General features: G+C 43.4%; 1 protein-coding gene across 1 annotated transcript in view; it reads left to right on the top strand.

Annotated features, from left to right (window-relative positions):
- LOC140465637 (junction plakoglobin-like) overlaps window positions 1-20,121 on the top strand; it is a 67,996-nt gene extending 47,875 nt beyond the window's left edge. The window contains exons 6-15 of the mRNA XM_072561196.1: window positions 738-882; window positions 1,641-1,744; window positions 5,557-5,895; window positions 6,978-7,133; window positions 7,494-7,613; window positions 8,526-8,676; window positions 10,750-10,871; window positions 15,985-16,021; window positions 17,118-17,303; window positions 18,848-20,121. Of these exons, the coding sequence (XP_072417297.1) occupies window positions 738-882; window positions 1,641-1,744; window positions 5,557-5,895; window positions 6,978-7,133; window positions 7,494-7,613; window positions 8,526-8,676; window positions 10,750-10,871; window positions 15,985-16,021; window positions 17,118-17,281 (1,338 nt within the window). The 3' untranslated portion in view covers window positions 17,282-17,303; window positions 18,848-20,121. The remainder of the gene's footprint in view (window positions 1-737; window positions 883-1,640; window positions 1,745-5,556; window positions 5,896-6,977; window positions 7,134-7,493; window positions 7,614-8,525; window positions 8,677-10,749; window positions 10,872-15,984; window positions 16,022-17,117; window positions 17,304-18,847) is intronic.
- The last annotated feature ends 1,886 nt before the right edge of the window (window positions 20,122-22,007 follow it).

Here is a 22,007-nt window from a genome sequence, read left to right as displayed (position 1 = left end):
GTGTGGAGAGCACTTGCCCAGTGGGATGCACACAGATATCTGATCGTGCCCATGGAGCCGTAATGTTTGCTTTTGCTCTGTAGATTCCGTGTGATGCAACCCCTTCACTGAGGGAATAGGCTGTACAGCAGGGTGACTTGTCACTGTAGTGAAAGTTCAGTTCGTTAAAATACAAACAGAAGCAGAAACGACTGAAAAGTTAAGGGAATTGCATTTGTATAGCCTCCTCACCTTTTTTGAGACCTCCAGAAGTGCAGGCAGCAGTGAAGTACTTTATGATGTACAGTCATCGTGATGCAGGAAACACATCAGTTTGTACACAGCAGTCTCCCACATGTAGCAATGTGATAATGACCAGACATGCTGTTATAGTGACCTTGATTAAGGGATAAATAGAGCCCAGGAGTCTGGGTGAACTCCCCTTACCATTATCTTCACCTGCGAGTGATAATGAGGCCTCTGTTTACAATCTCGAGTGAGAGGGGGCATCGTCAATAGTACAGCTGTCCCTCTGTACTCTCAGGTCGCTGGCCTCAACACTGGAGTAAGGCTTAGAGTTGAGTCATGGTCGACACCTAAGCTGAAATCCCCATTTCAGTGGAATGGGGTGGGTATACATATGTCCTATGAATTGGAGCATAGTGTGGTGTTTTGGCTGTGTCCTCTTTGGCTTAGATTTTGGGATGGTGAGTGAATATCTATAACCAGAAGTTGATTTTTTTTTCTTTTGTTTTTAGTTGATTATCCTGGCCAATGGGGGCCCTGAGGCTCTTGTTCATATCATGAGGACCTATAATTACGAGAAGCTGCTCTGGACCACAAGCCGGGTCTTGAAAGTTCTGTCTGTCTGTCCCAGTAACAAGCCTGCAATCGTGGAAGCTGGTAACTATAAGTCTCTGAAACTCATCCCTCTCTTTATCACTCTGTTCATTATCACGCTGTATTCAGCTCCCTGCCTTGTGCCTGTTCTGTTTGAATTGACTGCTTTAGCCAGGTTTTTTGGGGGTTCCTGAAAATGTTTAACGGGAGTTTTATTTTTGTTTTTAGTTGGATTGATTACCAACAGCAAAATGCTGGGGCTCCAATTTGTCTCTGGTATGAGTGTTCCGTGTAATTGATGGGGCTGTTCAGAGCATTCAGGATTATGGGTATTATGGCTACCATTATTGACCAATTGCCACACTGACAGATTTGGTCAGTGTCAAGGGCATTGGAGCTAGGACATGAAGAAACATTCCAGAAGGCAGCAAGACCAATGTTGATGACTCTTACATCTTGTACTATGTAGCTTTCCCAAGTTGTTGTCTTCCATCTGTGAAACCCTAAACTCTTGTAAAGTGTGCAGGAGTGTTTGACTACCTGCTATTGCCAGTTAGACCAAAATGCCTATTGAACTGCAAAATTTGAGAAAATCTGTCATGTTGACAGCTTGGTGAGGGAAGTTGAGAAAGGGTTGCTGGTTTCCATGGTCACAGAAAATGAAGAGCTGTTTAGTCTTATTCGATGTTCTGTTGGATCACTGAACAGCTGTCAGTTTACACAAGCAACACAGCTGATGCTATCATAGCCTCAAGCTGTGGGTTTAGATTTCCAATGTACAAACCTGTTTCACTGAATTGAGTTGGTGTTTTATTGAACAGGTGGGATGCAGGCTCTGGGTTATCACCTGGGCAGCTCCAGCCCCAGGCTGGTTCAGAACTGTCTCTGGACGCTCAGGAATCTCTCTGATGCAGCAACGAAGCAGGTGAGGTTCTGGCTCCAAGACTGCACTTGGATGAGTGCAGTCACTGTTGTAACTTAGGACACGTGATTCACGATCAGTGTGTCGTGGGATCCCACAGATCTCATGAGCAGATCATCTCTGTCAAGTGTTTGAGGAATCAATATTGCTCCTGATAATGAACATTTCTCTGTATACCTTAGCTCCTCCTCCATTCAATGGAGTGGGATCTTATCCACCTGAAAGGCAGAACCTCTGACAGTGCAGCCCTCCCTTGACACTGCACTAAGAATGTAATCTACATTCCACGCACTAATCTCCTGATTGTGACTTGTACTCGTACCTTCTGCCTCTGGAGGGTGAGCTGTACCTGTTGGTCCAGTTGACACTTGCAGCCTAGACTGTGCCCGAGTCTCTGGAAGGAAGCAGTACAGGTAAATGCATTTCTTCCCCAACTCAGTGTTGGTGGCTTCTCAAACTTGAATCCTGTATGTTATACCTCAAGCAATTAAAACTGTGCATGTCTTCAGAACAGTAATTATCCATTCAGCCATCAGTTGTGACAAATCTTTTGATGGAGTAATTCAGATTAATTTCACTTTTCCGGCCATAGCCCTTTTATCCACTTTCATTTCACACTTTGTTGAAATTTTTAATTAAGTGACAGTTGTCTCTGTCAAACATTTCCCTGTGGCAAAGGTCACTCCATGACCCAGCAACCCTTTTTGACAACGTGTCCTGTAAGTCTGCCCTCACTAACTCCCCTGTTCACCAAACTGAAGCCCTTCATGATTTTAAAATATAATCTTTGTAGCCATCTCCTTGCTGCAATGGAAGCTGCACCACTCTGTTATCTAGATTAGATTAGGTTAGATTCCCTACAGCGTGGAAACAGGCCCTTTGGCTCAACCATTCCACACCGACTCTCCGTAGAGTAACCCACCCAGACCCATTTCCCTGTGACTAAGGCACCTAACACTATGGGCAATTTAGCATGACCAATTCACCTGACCTGCATACCTTTTGGACTGTAGGAGGAAACTGGAGCACTTGGAGGAAACCCACATAGACACAGGGAGAATGTGCAAACTCGACACACAGTTGCCTGAGGCTGGACTCTAACCTGGGACCCTGGTGCTGTGAGCCAATGTGCCACTCCTGCTAGTTTCCCACTTTCAGTGAATCTCATGCTGGATACACTAAATTGAATGTCTTTTCTGAAATGGGGTTCTGGATTAGTGGTGCTGGAAGAGCACAGCAGTTCAGGCAGCATCCAACGAGCAGCGAAATCGACGTTTCGGGCAAAAGCCCTCATGAAGGGCTTTTGCCCGAAACGTTGATTTCGCTGCTCGTTGGATGCTGCCTGAACTGCTGTGCTCTTCCAGCACCACTAATCCAGAATCTGGTTTCCAGCATCTGCAGTCATTGTTTTTACCTTTTCTGAAATGGGGTGCCTACTGATCTTACTCTACTGCAGTTTTTTTTAATAACTTCATTATAAGCAGCAAACAGGAGCCAGGCACAGGCCATTTGACCCTTCTGGTCTACTGTGGCATGCAATATGATCATGGTTTATCGCCTGAGCCCAGTACACTCTTCTAGCTTTCTATCCCATGCTCTTTGATCTATTTAGGAGAAAGTGAGGACTGCAGATGCTGGAGACCAGAGTTGAAAAATGTGGTGCTGGAAAAACACAGGTCAGGCAGCATCCGAGGAGCAGGAGAGTCGACCTTCCTGAAGAAGGGCTTATGCCCGAAATGTCGACTCTCCTGCTCCTCGGATGCTGCCTGGCCTGCTGGGTTTTTCCAGCACCACATTTTTCATCTTTGATCTATTTAGCCCCAGGTGCTATCTGCTACTCCTTATTAAAATTTTACAATGTTTTGGCATTGACTACCTTGTGTGGTAGTGGATTCCACAGGCTCACCTGGCTGTAGCTGAGGACGTTCCTCCCTATCTCAGTCTAAGATGGCTTTTTCAGAGCACTGAGACTGTGACCACTAGTTCTGGCCTCCCCGTTATAGGGAACATCCTTCCCACATCTAACCTGTCTAGTTTTGTTGTCATTTTGTCCGTTTCTGAGATTGCCCTCATTCTTCTAAACACCATTGAATATAATCCCAACCAATTCAACCTCCCCTCATATTTCAGTCCTGCTGTCCCAGGAATTTGTCTGATAAACCATTGCTGCACTCCCTCTATAACAAGAGGGAGCCATCCTTCTTCTTTTTAGGTTTTGTCCTCAGCCCCTTCTTACAGTACCCAAAATGTTTTTGGCCTTAATGGCTTTAACCAACTGCATTTGCAATCTGAGTTTATATTTCTACCAGAATTTCAGTTCATCCTCTGTTTCTTCATTGTTCACCCTTCCTTCATTCCTTGTTTCTTCTCCAAAATTCTAGCTGTAGATTCAGAGGCAGGTTTGTCTCAGCAGTGTTGGATTTGTGGGCGATGTAGCTGTTGTCAATGGGAGGTGAGGGAGGGTAACTGGGTGGTAAGACGATATGTGATTTGGGGTGGATTTGGAGATGCTGGTGAACTTGGGATGGAGGGCTGTCTGTTCACAGTTGGGACAGCACGCAAAGCAGGCTTTATGCTGCACTCAAGCTGAGGCCTGGGGACTTGGGGATGGCACCTGCTTGAAAGGGTGTCAAAGCTCTCTGGTTTCTCCAGTCCGTGCAAAGTAAGATCTCGAAAGGTAGGATGAAATAATGGAGATAATGCATTGCCTTTTCCATTAACTGGTGGCCTCTCATGGATTGGTGTGCTCTGTCTGTGAGCTATTACTGCTGAAAGCTACACTTCCAGGTGACCTGAGATACCCCTTGACGATTAAGAATGGATTGGACAAGATACAGAGTCATAGTTGTGTAGCACAGAAACCAGCCATTTGTCCTAAATTAATCTGGTCCCATTTGCCAGCATTTGGCCCATAATCCTCTAACTCTTCCTATCCATATACACATCTCATGCTGGTTACTCTAAAATTTAGATGCTATTTAAATGTTGTAATTGTATCTGCCCCCACCACTTCCTCTGGTAGCTCATTCTATATACACACACCACCCTCTGAAAAAGGTGCCAATTAGGTCCCTTTTTAAACCTTTTCCCTCTCATCTTAAACCTATGCCTTCCAGTTTTGTGGTCCTGTACCTTCAGATAAAGACCTTGGCTATTCATCCTAACCATGCCTCTAATGGTTTTATCAACCTCTATAATGTCACTCCCTCCGCCTCCAATGCCCAGGGAATATAGCTCTAGCCTATTCAGCCTCTCTTATAGTCCAACCCTGGCAACATCCTTGAAAATCTTTTCTGAACCCTTTCAAGTTTCACAACATCTTTTCTGCAGCAGAGAGACCAGAATTGAATGTATCTCAAAAATAGTCTAATCAATGTGGAGAAAAGGTTTACACTTTTTGGAAGAATCCAAAATGAGGTGTCTCCAATATGAGAAGTTCTTTCCCTACAAGATTGATTAATGAGAATTATTTATATGCAGAGTTTGATTAGAATGTGGTATTTACTGCCACAGGAAGCACTGTAGGTCAGGAAGATGACTTGATGCTTTCGTATGGGACTTGCTGACGCTGTGAAAGGTTTGGAAATGGGGAAAGTGCTGTGGAGATGATATGGCAGAAATAGGCTGTTCCGCCCATTTAGCTTAGTCTGCCAATCAGGTGGAGATGTGGTCATTGAAGTGGGCAACACCAGCACAGGGTAGGTAGACTGATTTTATTTAATGGCTAATTTTGATAGTTTACAAGAGAATTGGCAGAACAGCCTATGAAGTTGTGAATTGTGTGTCTGCTAATCCAGGTTTTATTTTGTTTGCAGGAAGGATTAGATCCTCTCCTCTCCACATTGGTCCAGCTGCTGGCTTCAGATGACATTAATGTGTTGACCTGTGCCACTGGTATCCTCTCAAACCTCACCTGCAACAATGCCAGGAACAAGATGGTGGTCTGTCAGGTAGAAGGCATTGAGGCCTTGGTCCACACAGTACTGAGAGCGGGCGACAAAGAGGACATCACTGAACCAGCTGTCTGTGCACTCCGTCACCTCACCAGCCGACACCCTGAAGCTGAGATTGCCCAGAATAAAGTGCGCTCCAAATATGGTATCCCTGGAGTTATCAGGCTTCTGAATCAACCTTTCCACTGGCCACTGATCAAGGTGAATAGGGGTTCCATGTAAGTGATCCAACTTTCAGGAGCTGGAATAGAGGGTCTTTTTAAAGGCAAGGTGAGGTAGTGTTCATGCTGTTGTGGGAGGGGAAGGGGTCGTTAAAGAGCAAGAGATGGGAGGACATGGTCAGCATTGCGATGAGGCCTGTCCTGCCCATGCACTTTATTCAGGTGTGAATGTGCTTTGTGACCATGTAGGCTTGTAGTGCAGTTACAATGGTTAGAGAGGTCTATCCCAGGGAGACATGGTTGATAAACCAAGTGAATAAATGCATGCAATTATAAATGAACCATGTTTGCTAATGTCCCTGAAGGAAGGAAATTAGCCCCCACAGTGTGTGACTCCGTCTGGGGGTTCAGAATTCATTCTCAGCTTTGGGGGTTGCTTCCTGGATCAAACTACTTCTTTATTCCTAATTGCCCTTGAAGATGGCAATGAACTACTGTCTTGAACTGCTGCACTCTGTATGGGACTAGACGCAACTGCTGTAGTATTAGAGATGCAGTGATACAAAGAATTTGTCCTAGAATTTGACTTTTTTTTTCCCTTGTGAAAGCTTGAGATGGAGATGAAAGGAATGGGGTGCGGGGGCTGGGTGGGATGCTCTTCGGAGGGTTGATGGGCTGAATGGCCTCTTTCCGCACTGTAGGTATTCTGATTGAAATCTCAAGCCATTTAGAGGTGCTCAATTCTCCCATGTTCCAAGAACAATTTTTTGTTTACAATGCTGTTGTATGTGGAGATGATTGAGCACATCCAGGATACTAATCTGAAGGTTGTGGGCAGCTGTACACTCTCCACTTGGGGAGGGAGTGGGGAGCTAGGTAGTGATAGCATTTGTCCACAAGACCAGCTCTGTCCTTATCAGACTGGGGAGGATTGAGTAGCTTTGAGACAGTCTGAAGCCATTCTTGAACACACAGGGACTGTCACACTGATCCCTGTGCTTTAACAATGATGTTAACTCAGCCATTTTTCTCTTTTTTTTTCCTCCTTCCCTTCCCCTCCTTTTCTTTCAATCTTCTCTTTCCTTTTTTTTGTTCTCGCGCTCTTTCCGTTCCCATTGCTAGGCCACTGTCGGACTGGTCCGTAACCTGGCACTGTGTCCCTCTAACCATGGTCCTCTCCGTGAGAGTGGTGTCATTCCCCAACTTGTCCAGCTCCTAGTGAAAGCTCACCATGAAACACAGCGACAAGCGTCTGGAGGTGGACAGCAGCAATACATGGTATGTCAGATGTGATTCCGCACTCCGTGTCTTTCATCCTACCCGGCGTTCTCATCCTCTTTGTACAGCTATTTTAAAATGATTGTGTATAGGTCAAACTTTCAACTGTTGACATTTCTGCCATGTCTGTGCAAAGATGGGACTCAGCTGCAATGCCTCCACTGTTTGAGCAGATGACCATCTGTCTAGGGTCCCACAATGATATTGGCTGCTTTTGGTGGAATCTTGAGGCTGCTTTCTTTGTCAATGCTGTTAAGGGTGTGGGTTTTTCAATTTTAAAGTTAAAATAAATGAATTACAAAGTTGTGCACAATGCACGTGTAGGATTAACAGCATCTGTATTGACCTGTAATCTGTCAGGATGGAGTACGAATGGATGAGATTGTTGAAGGCTGCACTGGAGCACTGCACATTCTGGCTCGGGATCCTAGCAACCGTGCTGAAATCACTCGACTAAACACAATCCCGCTGTTTGTTCAGGTAAAACTGTTAAAACAAAGCCATCGCCTTCCTTTCAGCCCTTCCACAGTCCCCAACTTCAAACCAAACATGAATTGTGATTGAACACATGCTGTATTTATATATTAACTTTCCACTCCCTAAAGAGTATTTATAGACAATCAAATCTATCTGATATGTGCAGAGGGATCTCACCATCACCCAACCTTTTTTCATTTGGCAATCAAGCAATTCCTCATTTTGTAAAATATTAAAAATTAAAATAGTTACATGCAAGGAGAGTTAATTGATTTATCTTAAGTTTTTTTTATATACCAATACTGTATCCAATCAATAGATTAATTCTTAATGCATTTAATAACTTTCTCAGCAAATGGTTAGAAGTTTGGTACAGTGTCGCATTGGACCAGTAATTAAAAATATTGAACCTTTTTTTTTGCTTTTGTGAAATGTTTTTCCCCAAACTTCGTAAATGATTCTCAAGTTATCTTTAAGCAATCATTTAGTCCCTTGTGAAACTGTGTTGCTACAAGGATACTCATGCAGTGATAATGATGTAAACTTCTACTGGAAACATTTGAAAACAGCATAACATCAGGCAATGTCCAGAGGACTAGATTAACCCTGGTGTCTTTCCACCTATTGTTAAGTGTTATCTAGTGCCTCTCTCTGGGAGCTTTTTGGACATTGAGTAAAGATAGAAAGGACTTCCTAAATCATCTTGCCCACATCACACTTTCCCAGCCCCCAACACACTCCAATCTGAGCGACACAGGAAGAATTAGGTTGCTTCCCAGTAATGGGAGGAGGTGAAAACACCTATCCGAAATGAAATTACATCTTGAATGTGTTAGTTTATCTAACAACAGTAAGGATGTTTCTCTTCAGATTGCTGCATGGTTTGCTCATTGTGCTGTTGTCTTGTCCCTCCAGCTCCTTTACTCTCCGGTTGAGAATATCCAGCGTGTTGCTGCTGGAGTTCTCTGTGAACTTGCACAGGACCGAGATGCTGCAGAGGAGATAGATCGAGAGGGAGCCACGGCGCCTCTCACTGAAATGCTGCACTCCATGAATGAGGGAATTGGTGAGTGATCAATAGACATTCGCTAATGATGCCCACCTTTGGCCCTGGGCTGGGAAAGGGATCTTTCAGACCCAGTGACTGGGAGAGCAGGAGAGGCATTGTATCTGGTCCCTATCTGTGGACAGTAAGGGGAAAGAAATGTGAGCCTGGGCTGCTTAGTTTTGAAATGTCACATTGTGTCACAGAAGGAACTAATCAAATTCCTCAGTAAAACTGAATCAATGTTATCTGTTAACTCTGATACAAACAATAAAGATGCAATGTTAAGCATATACGCACACCAGGGCCAAAGTTATGTCAAGTATGAAAGGAATATGGAGCTTAAAGGCCTTGATGTTTTTGAGGTGTAAGGTTTCCCCGAGACTGCTTAATGCAGCTTATTTAATTGATGTCTGTGCTCAGCAGTAGGGAATATTTTTAGCTCTCCTTGAGTCCTTAGAATTGGTGAAAAGAAACATCAGAACACTGTCTCTGAGCATTTTCTTTGGCCCCTCGAAGAGAACATTTTCTCCACCTGGTTCCAACAGTCCAGTCAAAAACCCATCTCCCCTGCTCTTTCAAAAGCAGACTTTTGAAATACAAATTTTGTATTTCAGTGTGTTGAATTCATTGTCTCCAAACTTGATGATTGCAGGTGATGCCTTTCATCTCCCAATATGTGGAACATATTGTACAGCGGTAAAGTGTATGTATTTGTGGCCAGTGCCAGTGTGAGGTGGAGCACTATAGATGCATGTGTAAAATCGGTGTGGTATTTGATCCCTCAGCTCAAAAGTCTTGTCTAATCTCTGTGCTGCTTTTATGCATAGATATAAGAATGTTTGAATGAAGAGTTGTCTGGTTCTGGAAGCCCAGTTATAGGAAGGGTATTATTAAGCTGGAGAGGGTTCAGGCGAGATATACTGGAATGTTGTGGGGTATGGAAAGTTTGAGTTATAAAGGCTGGATAGTCTGGGACTTGGTTTCACTGGAGTGTAGCAGATTGAGTGGCGACCTGATAGAAGTTCATAAAATAATGTGGGATACAGATAGTATTAATGGCAGGTGTCTTTTCCCTAGGATGGGGGATTTCAAGACTGGGGAGCATATTTTTAAGGTGAGAGGAGAGGCTTAATGTTATGAGGTGCCAAGTTTTAACCTAGAGGGTGGTTTGCATGTGGATTGAACTTGCAGAGGAAGTGATGGGTGTGGGTACAACTTATAATGTTTGAAAGACATTTGGATAAGGACATTGAATAGGGAAGTTTTGGAGGGATATGGGCCAGGAGCAGGCAGGTGGGACTAGTTTAGTTTGAGTTATGTTTGGCATGGACTGGTTGGACCGAAAGGCCTGGTTCTGTGCTTAGACTTTAGGAATTGAGAAAATGCTTTAAATAATAGTTAAGAAACAACTTGTACATCTGATCTCTACAACTACAGAGTTGCATCCCTCCCAAAACAGTGAACCTGTATCTTCACTTTAGACAAATTATCTGCAAACATTTAAACGTTTGTGGCACATGATCAGTCTCGAATCCCCGATATTTCCATTCTTCTTTTGGAAGGGACCTTACTTGTTAGGGGTTCCAGGAAACTGAAGTTTTGAAAATTGTTAACTCAAACAGGATTCAAAGTTGCAGAAGCTGTTTGAGAATACAGGTGAAATCATACAGCTGTCCTGGAGAGAGACTATGAAATCAAAAATGAAATGAGAGAATTTTTATGCCAGACTGGGTGAGTTTGTCTCTTTTGGCAAAAAAAAAATTAATTTCATTTCAGCCAGTTTAATTTATCCCACATTGGCTTCAAGAAACTTGGCTAACCTGTGTGGTCAGCTGATCGTTGAGGCAGTCAGTATCTTTCCTCCAGTCTCTCAGTCCATGAATGTCCCAGATATTGAAATCAGATGATGGAATTGGGAGACAGTCCATATTTTATCACAATCTTCCATGAACCAGTGACCTGTTGTGTTGGGGGATGCTCATGCACTTGTTAATTTAGCGCACTCACTTGCTCTCTGTGGATTTCAGATTTACTTTGAGCACTAGTCAGGCAATGTATTGACCTTTTTCTCTCTCTGTCTCTCTTCTGCAGCCACCTATGCTGCTGCTGTGCTCTTCCGGATATCGGAAGACAAACCTCAGGATTACCGGAAGCGACTCTCTGTTGAATTGACCAGCACGCTGTTTCGCAATGACCCAGAGGCCTGGGATGCTGTATGTACTCAATCTCCTGTCACTCCCAGATATCCCATTAGCAAGATTAGGGGAGGCACAGTGGCTCAGTGATTAGCACTGCTGCATTTTGGCATCAGGAATCCAGCTTTGGATGACTGTGGAGTTTGCACGTTCTCCCTGTGTCTGCGTGAGTTTCCTCCGGGTGCTCTGGTTTCCTCCCACAGTCCAAAGATGTGCAGGTCAGGTGGATTGGCCATGTTAAATTGCCCATAGTGTTCAGGGATGTGCAGGCTAGGTGGATTAGCCATGGGAAATGCAGTGTTACAAGGATAGGGTAGGAAGGCTGGATCTGGGTGGGATGCTGTTCAGAGGATCAGTACAAACTCTGGGCTAAATGGCCCCTTCCCACGTTGTAGGGATTCTAAGATTTAATCTCAAGGCAGTATCTGGGTCGATAAGCAATTGTGTGGGAGACGGAGTGAAGTTATTTTTCAGACCTGGAGGGAAAATGTTGTTAGGACCAATGTTCAAGTATAATGGGTGTACCAGGTAATTTCAGTTGCATGAAGAAACAAAATCAAAGGTATATGTCATGATCCCAGTTGATATTACTACACAAGTCAGATCCCACAATTAAACCTAGTGTCATGGAACAGTTTCTGTAGTTTAGTTAGTTAACGTGGTCAGTCGTGAAAACATAGCTCAGGTGAACCTGCAGATTCTTGTTAATAAGCAATTTACTGTACAGAAGAAATTAAAATAAAGACAAACCAACCTATCTGAATAAATATATTCGATGGTTTAAATGATCTCCAAGACAAAGTTCAACCTGTTTTCTGACTCTATCTGCTGCAGTAACTCAATCCCCACTGAAATCTCTTCAGTAACATTTTTGTAAAACAGAATAAAGTTGATATTGGCATGGTGGAGTTTAACAAATCTTTTTGGAAAACTCTCAAACAGCTGAGTGGCTGCTAACAAGCAGGCAGAATATTTGGCTTTTTAAATGTAGACAGTTTAGAAAAGAAACTGGTAACTTGTGGGAAATTTTTTTTAATACTAAAAATCTAGTCAGCCTTTAGTGTGGGGAGTATTGTGATCAATTCTGGGCATCTCAAGATGCCAAGGCCTTAGAGGATGTGAAGGAGATTTATCATTGCGTTCCAGGAATCTGGGACTTTAGCTGTGTGGCTAGACTGGGAGAACTGGGATTGTTCTGCTAAGAGGAGATCTGATAGAAATGTTTTGATTTATACTGAAGTTTGATGGTGTAAATCAGGAGAAGCAGCATCCAGGGGCAGGAGGATTGGTAAACAGATGATATGAGTAAGGTTATTGAGAAAGAGAAGGTTTTTTTTTACACAGATTATCTGAAACATGTGGTGAGAAACACAAATATTTGGCCGCCTTTGTAAGTTCAGGAACAAGGATTTCTCTCCGTTGTACAGGGTTTGGTGAGACTTCACCTGGAGTACTGTGTAATTTTGCTCTGCTCACCCAAGACCAGATGGGGAAAAAAACTCACTCTGGAGAGTTCAGCAAAGGTTCACCAGACTTGTGCCTGGGATTGTACAAGGAGAGACTGGGAGAGAGGGGGGGCCATATTGCCATGAAATTCTGACATGGCAGGATAAATTAAATACAAAAAAGATGTTTCCTGCAATAGGGTTAGGACCAGGAGGTGCAGATTAAGAGTTTAAGATTAGAAATAGCAGGCGATCTCAGACCAGTGTTCTGCTCCTCTTGCCCAATGTGGGAGTTCAGGGATGTGGCTGATGTCCCTGACTCTTTCACGTGCAGGAAGTGTCCAGCTGCAGCTCTTGAGACCACTCGACAGCTCTGGATGGCTCACTCTGGAGCATGCACGATGCTAAAGAGGGTGTGGATAGAACTTCTAGCAAGTTGGTCACACCACAGATTAGGATTGCTGAGGGAGAAAGGGTGACGAAAAGGCAGAAAGAGCAGGAATACAATGCAGGTGTCCCATGTGGTCAGCTCCCTCTTAAACAGGTATACCATTTTGGATACTGTTGGGGGAGATGGCTCATGTCGTCCTGTTTTCCCCCCTCCATCAAAACAAAACACTCAGACTCGCAATATAGTTATACTTCCTTCATCTTTTTATTCTGGGCCCTGGAGGGAGAGCGAACAATCGCCCATGTGCCCAGAGACATGGGTTCTCTGTCGTCTTTCTCAAACAGCAGTTTCTTAATGAATTATATAATTGTTTTACAGGGTGGAGAATCCAGATAAGGCAATGTACATATTAATTGGGTGACTGTTACAATCAGCAAGTGTCAATAGCAAAGATTAAGCCATTTGCTGTTACGCAATGAATGATCTTAACCTTTAATTAACTAACCTCTGCATAATGGATATGTTTCACCTTGTTAACTGACCTGACACATTGAATGCTTCCATTGTTAAATGGCTGCACATAATGAATACTTTTCTATCTTGTTAAACCACTACCCTTGCCTCCAGTACCTCATTAAGTGCAAGTTCTTATCTGATCTGAGTCATGCTCAGCTGAACTTCTTGTTTCACAAAACTCAAAACTTAACACCTTTCCCTACTTGCACACGCCCTATACACATTCTCAACCCAGGGGAAGGAGTCAGTAGCCAGGTTCATGGCACTGTAGCTGGCTCTGCTATGCGGAAGGGTGGGAAAAGAGTGGAAGGGCTAGAATCATAAGGGATTAAATTGTAAGGAAAGTAGGTGGTTCTGTGGCTGCACACTAGACTCCCAAAAGGTATGTTGCCTCCCTTGTGCACGGGTCAGGGATGTCTCTGATCAGCTGCAGAACGTTCTGAAGGGGAGGTTGAACAGCCAGCTGTCGTGGTGCATATAGGTACCAATGAAATCTGTACAAAAAAAAATGGAATGAGGTTCTACAAGCAGAATTTAGGGAGTTAGGAGCCAAGCTTAAAATGTATGACTTCAGAGGTAGTAATCTCAAGATTGCTACTGGTGCCACATGCTAGTCAGGAGAAATGAAAGAATAGGCAGGATAAAAATTTTGATTCAGTATGTGGATGTACCTCCTAGAGAAGGTGCAAAACTTTACCTACTCTTGGGAAATAAAGCAGGGCAGGTGACTGAGGTGTCAGTGGGGGAGCACTTTGGGGCCAGTGACCATAATTCTATTTGTTTTAAAATAGTGATGGAAAAGGATAGACCAGATCTAAAAGTTGAAGTTCTAAATTGGAGAAAGGCCAATTTTGACGGTATTAGGCAAGAACTTTCAAAAGCTGAATGGAGGCAGATGTTCGCAGGTAAAGGGATGGCTGGAAAATGGGAAGCCTTCAGAAAATAGATAATGAGAGCCCAGAGAAAGTATATTCCTGTCAGGGTGAAAGAAAAGGCTGGTAGGTTATAGGGAATGCTATATAGCTAAAGAAAATGAGGGTTTGGTTAAGAAAAAGAAGGAAACATATGTCTGGAATAGATGGGATAGGTGGAGTGAATCCTTTAAGAATAAAGGCAGGAGGAGTATACTGAAGAGGTAAATCAGGAGGGCAAAAAGGGGACATAAATAGAATTAAGGAGCATCCAAAGCGTTTTTACAAATGCATTAAGGACAGAAGAGTAACTAGGGAGAGAATAGGGCCCCTCAAAGATCAAGGCGGCCTTTGTGGGAGCTGCAGAAAATGGGGGAGATACTGATCCAAAATACTCATTTAGTATTTACTGTGGAAAGATATAATTAGATACATGAATAGGCTGGGACAGATCCTTAAATACAGGTTTAGACAGAGGATTGGGATCGACAGACTTGGAGGGCTGAAGGGCATGTTCCTGTACTGTTGTTTTTTGTTCTTTGTTCTCACGGTCTCGTGATATGGGGTAGACCGTTTCAAACTGAGATGAGGTGAAATGTCTTCACTCTAGTGATAAACTGGTGAAATTCTGACTCCAAGATGTGAGGCAAAGTCCCTGAAAATGTTTTTGAAAGAAATAGATTTTTCAAATTTAGAGGTGTCAGGGACTATGGAGAAAGCAGGTGTGTGATATTGAGATAGAAGACCTGCCATGATCCTGTTGGTTGGCAGAGTGGTTTCAATGGGCTGACTCGCCTACTCCTCCTCTTTTCTGTTTCTATGGAAACCATTGTTTGAAAGAGTGGTGAAACCAGATGCAAGTCACCCCTTTTAGAACAAAAAAGAATTGTCCAGTCTTGAGAGAATGAGTTAGAGGGGGTTGTGTGACAGTGAAGCAGCATGATCGGTTCAATTCTACCCTGCTATCTAGAAGTTGTTTGAGTCTAAGCACCAGTGTCTGAAAGCCATTTCTTTTGTCAGATTCTAAAGTTTAGGGGATGGGAGGGAGGTGGATGTTCTTGAAACTTTCAATACTTGTCTATGTCAGACTAGCAAATGTACATTTCTATAATGTCATTCACAATCTCGACCTCTCAAAGCATTTTACAGCCAGTGAAGTGTGGTCGCTGTTGCAATGCAGCATGTGTGGCGGAAGCCAATTTGAGCATCGCATGATCCCACCATCCACTGTGACAATGACCAGATAATTCATTATTGAATTGTGCAATGCTGGCCAGGATACCAGGGTGCTCCCTTGCTCATATTCAGAAACAGAGGTTGGGTCACTGAATATGTTTGAGACTGAGTTACAGATTCTGGATCTGCAGTGGAACTGAGGGCAGTTGGTGAGTGTGGGAGGGGAAGGGGGACAGAAAATTGGAGGTAAATCCACAGTCCAGATCAGTCATAATCTTGTAACTGGTGGCTGCGGGTCTCCACCCCAGTGAAGGGCTGACATTTGAGAGGTGGGACTCACTCCTGACTGAGCTGGGAAATTCTGCGACTCAAGAGTTGCTGATAGTAAAAGCTACCTTGAAATCTTGCTGTGTAATGAACGTCCTGCTTCCTAGGGCAGGATAAATAGAGGTGATAATGGGGATGGGTGCAGGGTATTGGAGGGTTTTTTGTAGAAGGAGTATGACTGTTCTCACATGAGGTGTGTGTGACCAGACAACACTAGGTGATGTGAACAAGTTAACAGGTCGCTAAAGCAGAGCAACCTGGGGTGTAGGGGTTAGGGCCAGACAAGGAACATGGAGAATAAAGCTATTTGGGTAATGACTGAGGATATACGCTTCCTGGTAATGCTTGCACTCTATCCTCCCCAGGCTGAGCGACTGATGGTTGCAGATTCCTATCACGATGGTAAGTGTAAAGAATGACAGTCAAGTCATCATTTGAAGAATTTCACTTAAACTGCTCCAGGTTCCTGATTCCCAGCAGCGAGTCTGTGTGGTCTTTATCTGTTCACAATTATATCTCATTTGTGCACTAATATCTCTGGGGGTCTGTTAGCTCAATTGTTGGACAGCTGGCTTGTGATGCCAACAGCATGGGTTCAATTCCTGCACCGGCTGAGGTCACCATGAAGGATTTTCCATCTCAACCTCCCCCCAACACCTGAGACATGGTGACCATCACCAGTCATTTCTCTCTAACGAGCGAACAGCCCTATGATCTGGTAGGGCTATGGTGACTTTACCATTTTAATAGCTACAGATAGACATTCCCATGTAGGCAGATGTGTTGGATATGGAGATGAATATATATGTGTAGTTGTTTGAACCCTTGGGTGGTATTTGTACCTCAGTTATAGGACTGACTCAAAGGCAACATATTGGGGATGCTGGAAATCTGAATCAGAATGTTAGAGAAACTCAGCCGATATGGTAGCATTTGTGAAGAGAAAAACAGTTAATGTTTTGAATCTGGCATGACTCTTTAGAACCCCTTCTGTTCTGAAGTAGTGTTTCAAACAAGTAACTCTTTCTCTCTCCACAGATGCTGCCAGATGGGCTGAGTTTCTCCAGCATTCTCTTTGATTCAATAACACTTCCACTTCCACATTATAATGTGTACTGTTCTCATGGTGTGACTGGGCTGCTGTTTGTTACAGGGTGGGGTGATAGGAAGTATTGATTGCCTCTCCCTTGCTCTATGTGAGACACTATTGGGACCATGTGCAGAGACTGAGAGTCTGGCATTTATACCGAACCTGCCAGTCTCTCTCTGCATTTAGCTCTATGGATTGGCGATGGTTCAGAGACTTGAATGAACTAATACACTCCTGAACAGGCTCTGAGCAGCTCAGCAGTTAGAGGCAGCCAAATGGATTCATTGGAGCAAAACCATTGGAAAGGGAGGGTAATGACATTTCTCAATTGAACGGTTATTGGATGAACTCTGATAACATTGACTCATTTGTGGCATTTCTTTTGAAAAATGCACCTTGCTTGAACAGCATTCCTCCCTCCACCCACTGAGGGGGAGACAGACCTGCACTATCGAAATCAAGAGGGAGAGTTGGATATGGACCATGAGTTGATGAATGGTCCTGATGGACTGTACTCAATGGAAAGACATGGGATGGTGTCGGATGACCCTATGAATTTGTATCGATGCTAGACCTCAAGCATCATTCCACAAGGTAAGGAGTGCCACCTGGTCGAATTCTGGCAATTTTTGCAAAATGTTAAATTGGTTTTATTTATTCACTCATGTGATGTAGGCATCTGGCTAGGCCAGCATGTATTGCCCAGAGAATGGTTAAGTATCAACCACATTGCTGAGAGTTTGGAGTTGCATGTAGGCCAGACCAGAGAAGGTGGTAGCTTTCACCTAAAGGGCGTTGCTGAATCAGATGGATTTTTTCCAACAATGGGTTCACGGTGGTCATTAGACTCTTATTTCCAGATTCTTTATTGAATTCAAATTCTGCCATAGCATGGTGGGATTTGAACCCAGGCCCCAGAACATTAACTGAGTTTCTGGACTAATACTCCAGTGATAATACCACTTGGCCACTACCTCCTCTTGGAAAATTCATGTTCACAAGTGTGGGACCAGTTGGATAGCTCCTTTCAAAGAGCAGGCAGTGATGTGATGGGTCAAATGGTCTCCTGCAAATGGTGCTGAATCCTTCTATGACACTTTGGGGCAATATAAATTTTCTGTAATAAAACTTACCAAGCAATGTGTGGGAGCAGGTACCAACTCTGGCTGATCAAGTTTCCTAAATTTAACTGATCTATGCTTAGTGCTTTGAATCATTTTAATGTGGGGCTGACATTTGGGAGATTTATCTCAAAGGATGAAACTACAAAGTTGTCTGTTATGGCCTCTCACATCCCAAAGCATTTTATCCAAAGCAAGTAAAGTATTTTTTAAAATGTAGTCCTATTTGTATTGTAAGGGAGGCAGCAGCAAATTTACACACAGTACTGCTCTGGATGGATCTTGCTATGAGTAACTAGGTAATCTGTTATTTGGTTGTGGTTTGAGGGATAATTATTAGCCCCTGGAGAGGTTGGGAATGGGTGGAAGTTCAAAATCTCTTTTGAACTAGTGGCCACAGGATCACAGCTAGATATGGGGCTTTAATTCCTCACCGAAAGGATGGTGCCTTAGACAGTGCTTCGATATGGCCCTAGTAGAGTTTGCCCGAGACTCTTGATTCAAGACTCTGGGTTGGGGCTTGACTGCATGATTTCTTGAAGATCTCCACTCGGCCACTAGCTAACATCACTCAACACCTTTTGTCAACAAATCAGCTCAGATATTCTCTACCTCCTGGTCTGAGGATCAATCCCCATCAGACATGGTGTGTTTCTATTGCCATTTACTGCCTGGCACTGTGCTGAGGTCGGGGGGGAGGGGAAGAGAGCGACAGGGCTGCTCATTATTTTTGTTCGTTCCAGAACTTGCACTCGGTGAGGCACCATCTCGTGTTGTGGTCTCTTCACCTTCACAAAGACATACTGCAACAAGGATGATCTCCTGGATTGAAGGGAAGAGATGTTGAACATCTGGATGTGAATGGGTGCACAATAAATAACAAGGGTGATGAGTTTGTGGATGACAGATGATGAGTAAATACCCAGCAGCTGAGAATTCTCTCTACTGAGGAGATTAGTTGAGGTTTCTTATGAATGGTTTTTGTTCTGGTTGTGACTGTAATTTTTCTCTTGACAGCCTTGAAATGCAGATGAGGAAGTTCTGGAGGGATCAGCAAAACTGCTTTTAACCGAGTTTGTGTGTGGCAGAGACTTGCATATTGACAGAAGTGCCTAACACTCATCGAGGAAAGCCTGTGGGAAGCATTTCGAAGCTGAAGCCTTTCAGTATGGGACTAATTGAGGAAATATTTGGTATCAGGAATGATTTGAGTGAGCAACTCCAATCTGTCTGAAGGTTTCTGTTCTGTTTAACCAGCTTCTCTAGAATGTGATGTTCAAAGGGGGGGAAAATAATCTTCCCTTGGAAATTCCCTTTTCCTGGTTGTGAAAGCTGCAAATTACCAAAGCATTATTTTATTTTTAAACCAGTTTCATTCTCATTTTAGAACATTTAGGATTATGTTACATAAAATCTCTCTCTCTCTCTCTCCCTCTCTCCCTCTCTCCCTCTCTCTCTCTCTCTCTCTCTCTTGTTTTAGTGCAGGTTATTGAGCAAGTGACTGTGAAGATATCTGCTTGCACGTGACTGGTGAGCTTTTAATTGTTCTGGACCAGTCCCCAAGGGGTCCGTTAAAAGCATCAAAAAGAAACTTCCATTCTCAATATGTAATCTACACTTGCCTTGCTGATGTTTAACTGCCTGCAGATGGGAGGGAATTATTCTCCTGGGAGACCATGAATCAATAAGTCATGATCAGAGTTTTTTTGTTGAATTAATTAAAGCAAATTTGGTGGATGAACCAGTGGTCGTTCATTTTTAATGAGCAGTGAGTGATACTGAGAGCATTTCTTTGTTTCTCTCTCAGTCCTTCAATCCACTGTTCGCTCAGTAGTTCTGCATCTCACCCATTCAATGGGCTGTAGTTTGGTCTTAGCCAATATGTAGTGGCTTCAGCAGTAAGGGTATAAATGTGGGGAGTCAGCACGTGACTTTAAAACCAAGCTATAAGTCCATCTGGCTGGTGATGGGGGAAGCAGAGATGTCTGGATTTGATCTGCAGTAAAGCCTGTGGTTGTGAGCCCCTCTGTGATGTGCATAAATGAGGCAGTTAGGAAGAGTATGTATTGATACTTTGTCAATCCTGATTTAATGATCTCTCTATTAATGGTGGCTGGTGTTTTGTGTGGTTTTCTGCTGTAACCATTTTAAACAGCTTTTTGAACTAACTGCAGTTTTTCTTTGTAAATTGTATGGTGATGCAGGTCATTCATACAGTGCATGGTTTCAATCAACCAACTTTGATAACTTCTAAGTTTTTGTAAAAAGCAAATTAAAAACAATATACCACAGATTGTCTTTGTCTTGGTTTCAGCTTTTTCAAAATGATCACAAAACAAGAACTCAAAACTAATGGGAAAAGACCTCCTTTGATTCACTAGATTTTGATTTGATCATAACTCATATATGTGTACCTCTTTATAGACCCTACCCAATCATTCAGTCTCTATGGGGAAAGATGTTCATGTTTGAGCAAAAATAAATTGCTACAATTGGGCAGATCTCTATAAGAGCAATAGCAGTCCATTCAGGCCCTCAGACCTGTTCACTGTTTGATTTACTCTGGGCTAATCTGTACCTGCACTCTGTTTGCCCACTTCAGGTCCATGTTCCTTGACATTCAAACCTAAAAGAAGTTTATCATTCTGACTCTTGGGAGCTCCACTATCCACTCCCTTTGAAAGACTGGGTTCCACATCACTACTGCCTCTTTTTTTTTTAAAAACACATCACGACTCTACAATTGAGCAGACTAATACCAAAGCCCCCCCCCCCCAAACTTGATGAATAAGTTTTTTGATGGGGGGGGGGGGATGGGGTTAGGGTGCTGGGTATTTAAAGATGGAGGGTGGGGGGAAAAAAAAGTGGCTTTAAGAGCTGCAGCTTTTGAGGTATTTTGTGTTGGAGCTGATTTCCTTGAATTCTAGGAGTTGTAGTTATTGTTTTATAAGCTGGTGCATTGTTTTGGAACTTTGAAGGAAAAAAAGGTCGAAATAGCCGTACCTTTAAAAAGTGGAGAGTGACAAAGGCAGTGACCACATGAGAAGTGAGACAAACTGAGCAGTATCCATGCACAGCTGACTGCCTCTGCTGTTTTAGTTTCAAGTATCTCTGGACCTGAGTTCATTTAAGGAAAATAAACCAAAATTCTGTGTATGAAATGACTTGCAGATGGCTTTTTAACATAATTGTACTATCCACCACCACTTCCTCTGGCATGGGTATATGAATAGGAATAGTTTGGAGGGATATGGGCCAAGTGCTGGCAAATGGGACTAATTTACTTAGGATGTCTGGTTAGCGTGGACAGGTTGGACTGCAGGATCTGTTTCTATGCTGTACAGTTGTATGATTATGACTATGATTATACCAACTCAGCCCAAACTGAACTAAATTCAGGGAGCTTGAAAATCTCATTTATCACTGCAACATAAGGGTAGGAGGCTGATTTTTACCCTTAATTTGTAGGTGTTGAGCAATAGAGCCCTGACCCTACTACAGTTAAGCAGGGCAGCAGATACAGGGGAGCACCACCCCCTGCTAGTTCCCCTCCATGCCATTTGCCCTCTTGAGGTGGAAATATATCGCTATTCCTTCAGTGTTGCTGTGACAAAATCCTGGAATTCGCTCCCTAAGGGCATTGTGGGTCTACCCACAGCAGGTGGACTGCAGCATTTCAAGAAGGCAGCTCACCCCCACCTTTTCCAGGGGCAAATAGGGATGAGCAATAAATGCTGGCCCCAGCCAGTATGCCCACAAGTGAATGAGATAAATAAATCTGCAACAGTGGCAAAATCTTTTGTTCACTGTCAAATGTTGAAGTAAGCAGCAATGAGCCCAGTTAGTTTTTCCTGAGTTTGAGCTTTTGCTTAGTGTCAAAGAAATGTATTTTCCTTTGATTTGGCGTCAGTGAGAGGGAGTAGGGGCTGTGTCTGAAGCAATAGTAATTGAATGACTCTTCAAGCTTGACATTGCCCAGTGCCCTTCACCAATCAGAGTTCATGCTCCAGTTCTTTGCCACTAATTGTCCCCTGAGGCGAGAAAATAAGTCAGCAATCTAACTGTTTGTGTTCTGTGCAGAGTCTCTCGATTTCTGTGCTGTTTGAATGCACCATTTTATCAGGATTGGCTGCTGTGAGCCTCCACACTCTGCTGATCATTCGAGGCAATGCTTCAA

Source organism: Chiloscyllium punctatum, chromosome 42 (assembly GCF_047496795.1).
Source record: "Chiloscyllium punctatum isolate Juve2018m chromosome 42, sChiPun1.3, whole genome shotgun sequence".
Lineage (NCBI taxonomy): Eukaryota > Metazoa > Chordata > Chondrichthyes > Orectolobiformes > Hemiscylliidae > Chiloscyllium > Chiloscyllium punctatum.
The sequence above is the reverse complement of the archived record's forward strand: the minus strand, read 5'-3'. Positions and strand labels throughout refer to the sequence as shown.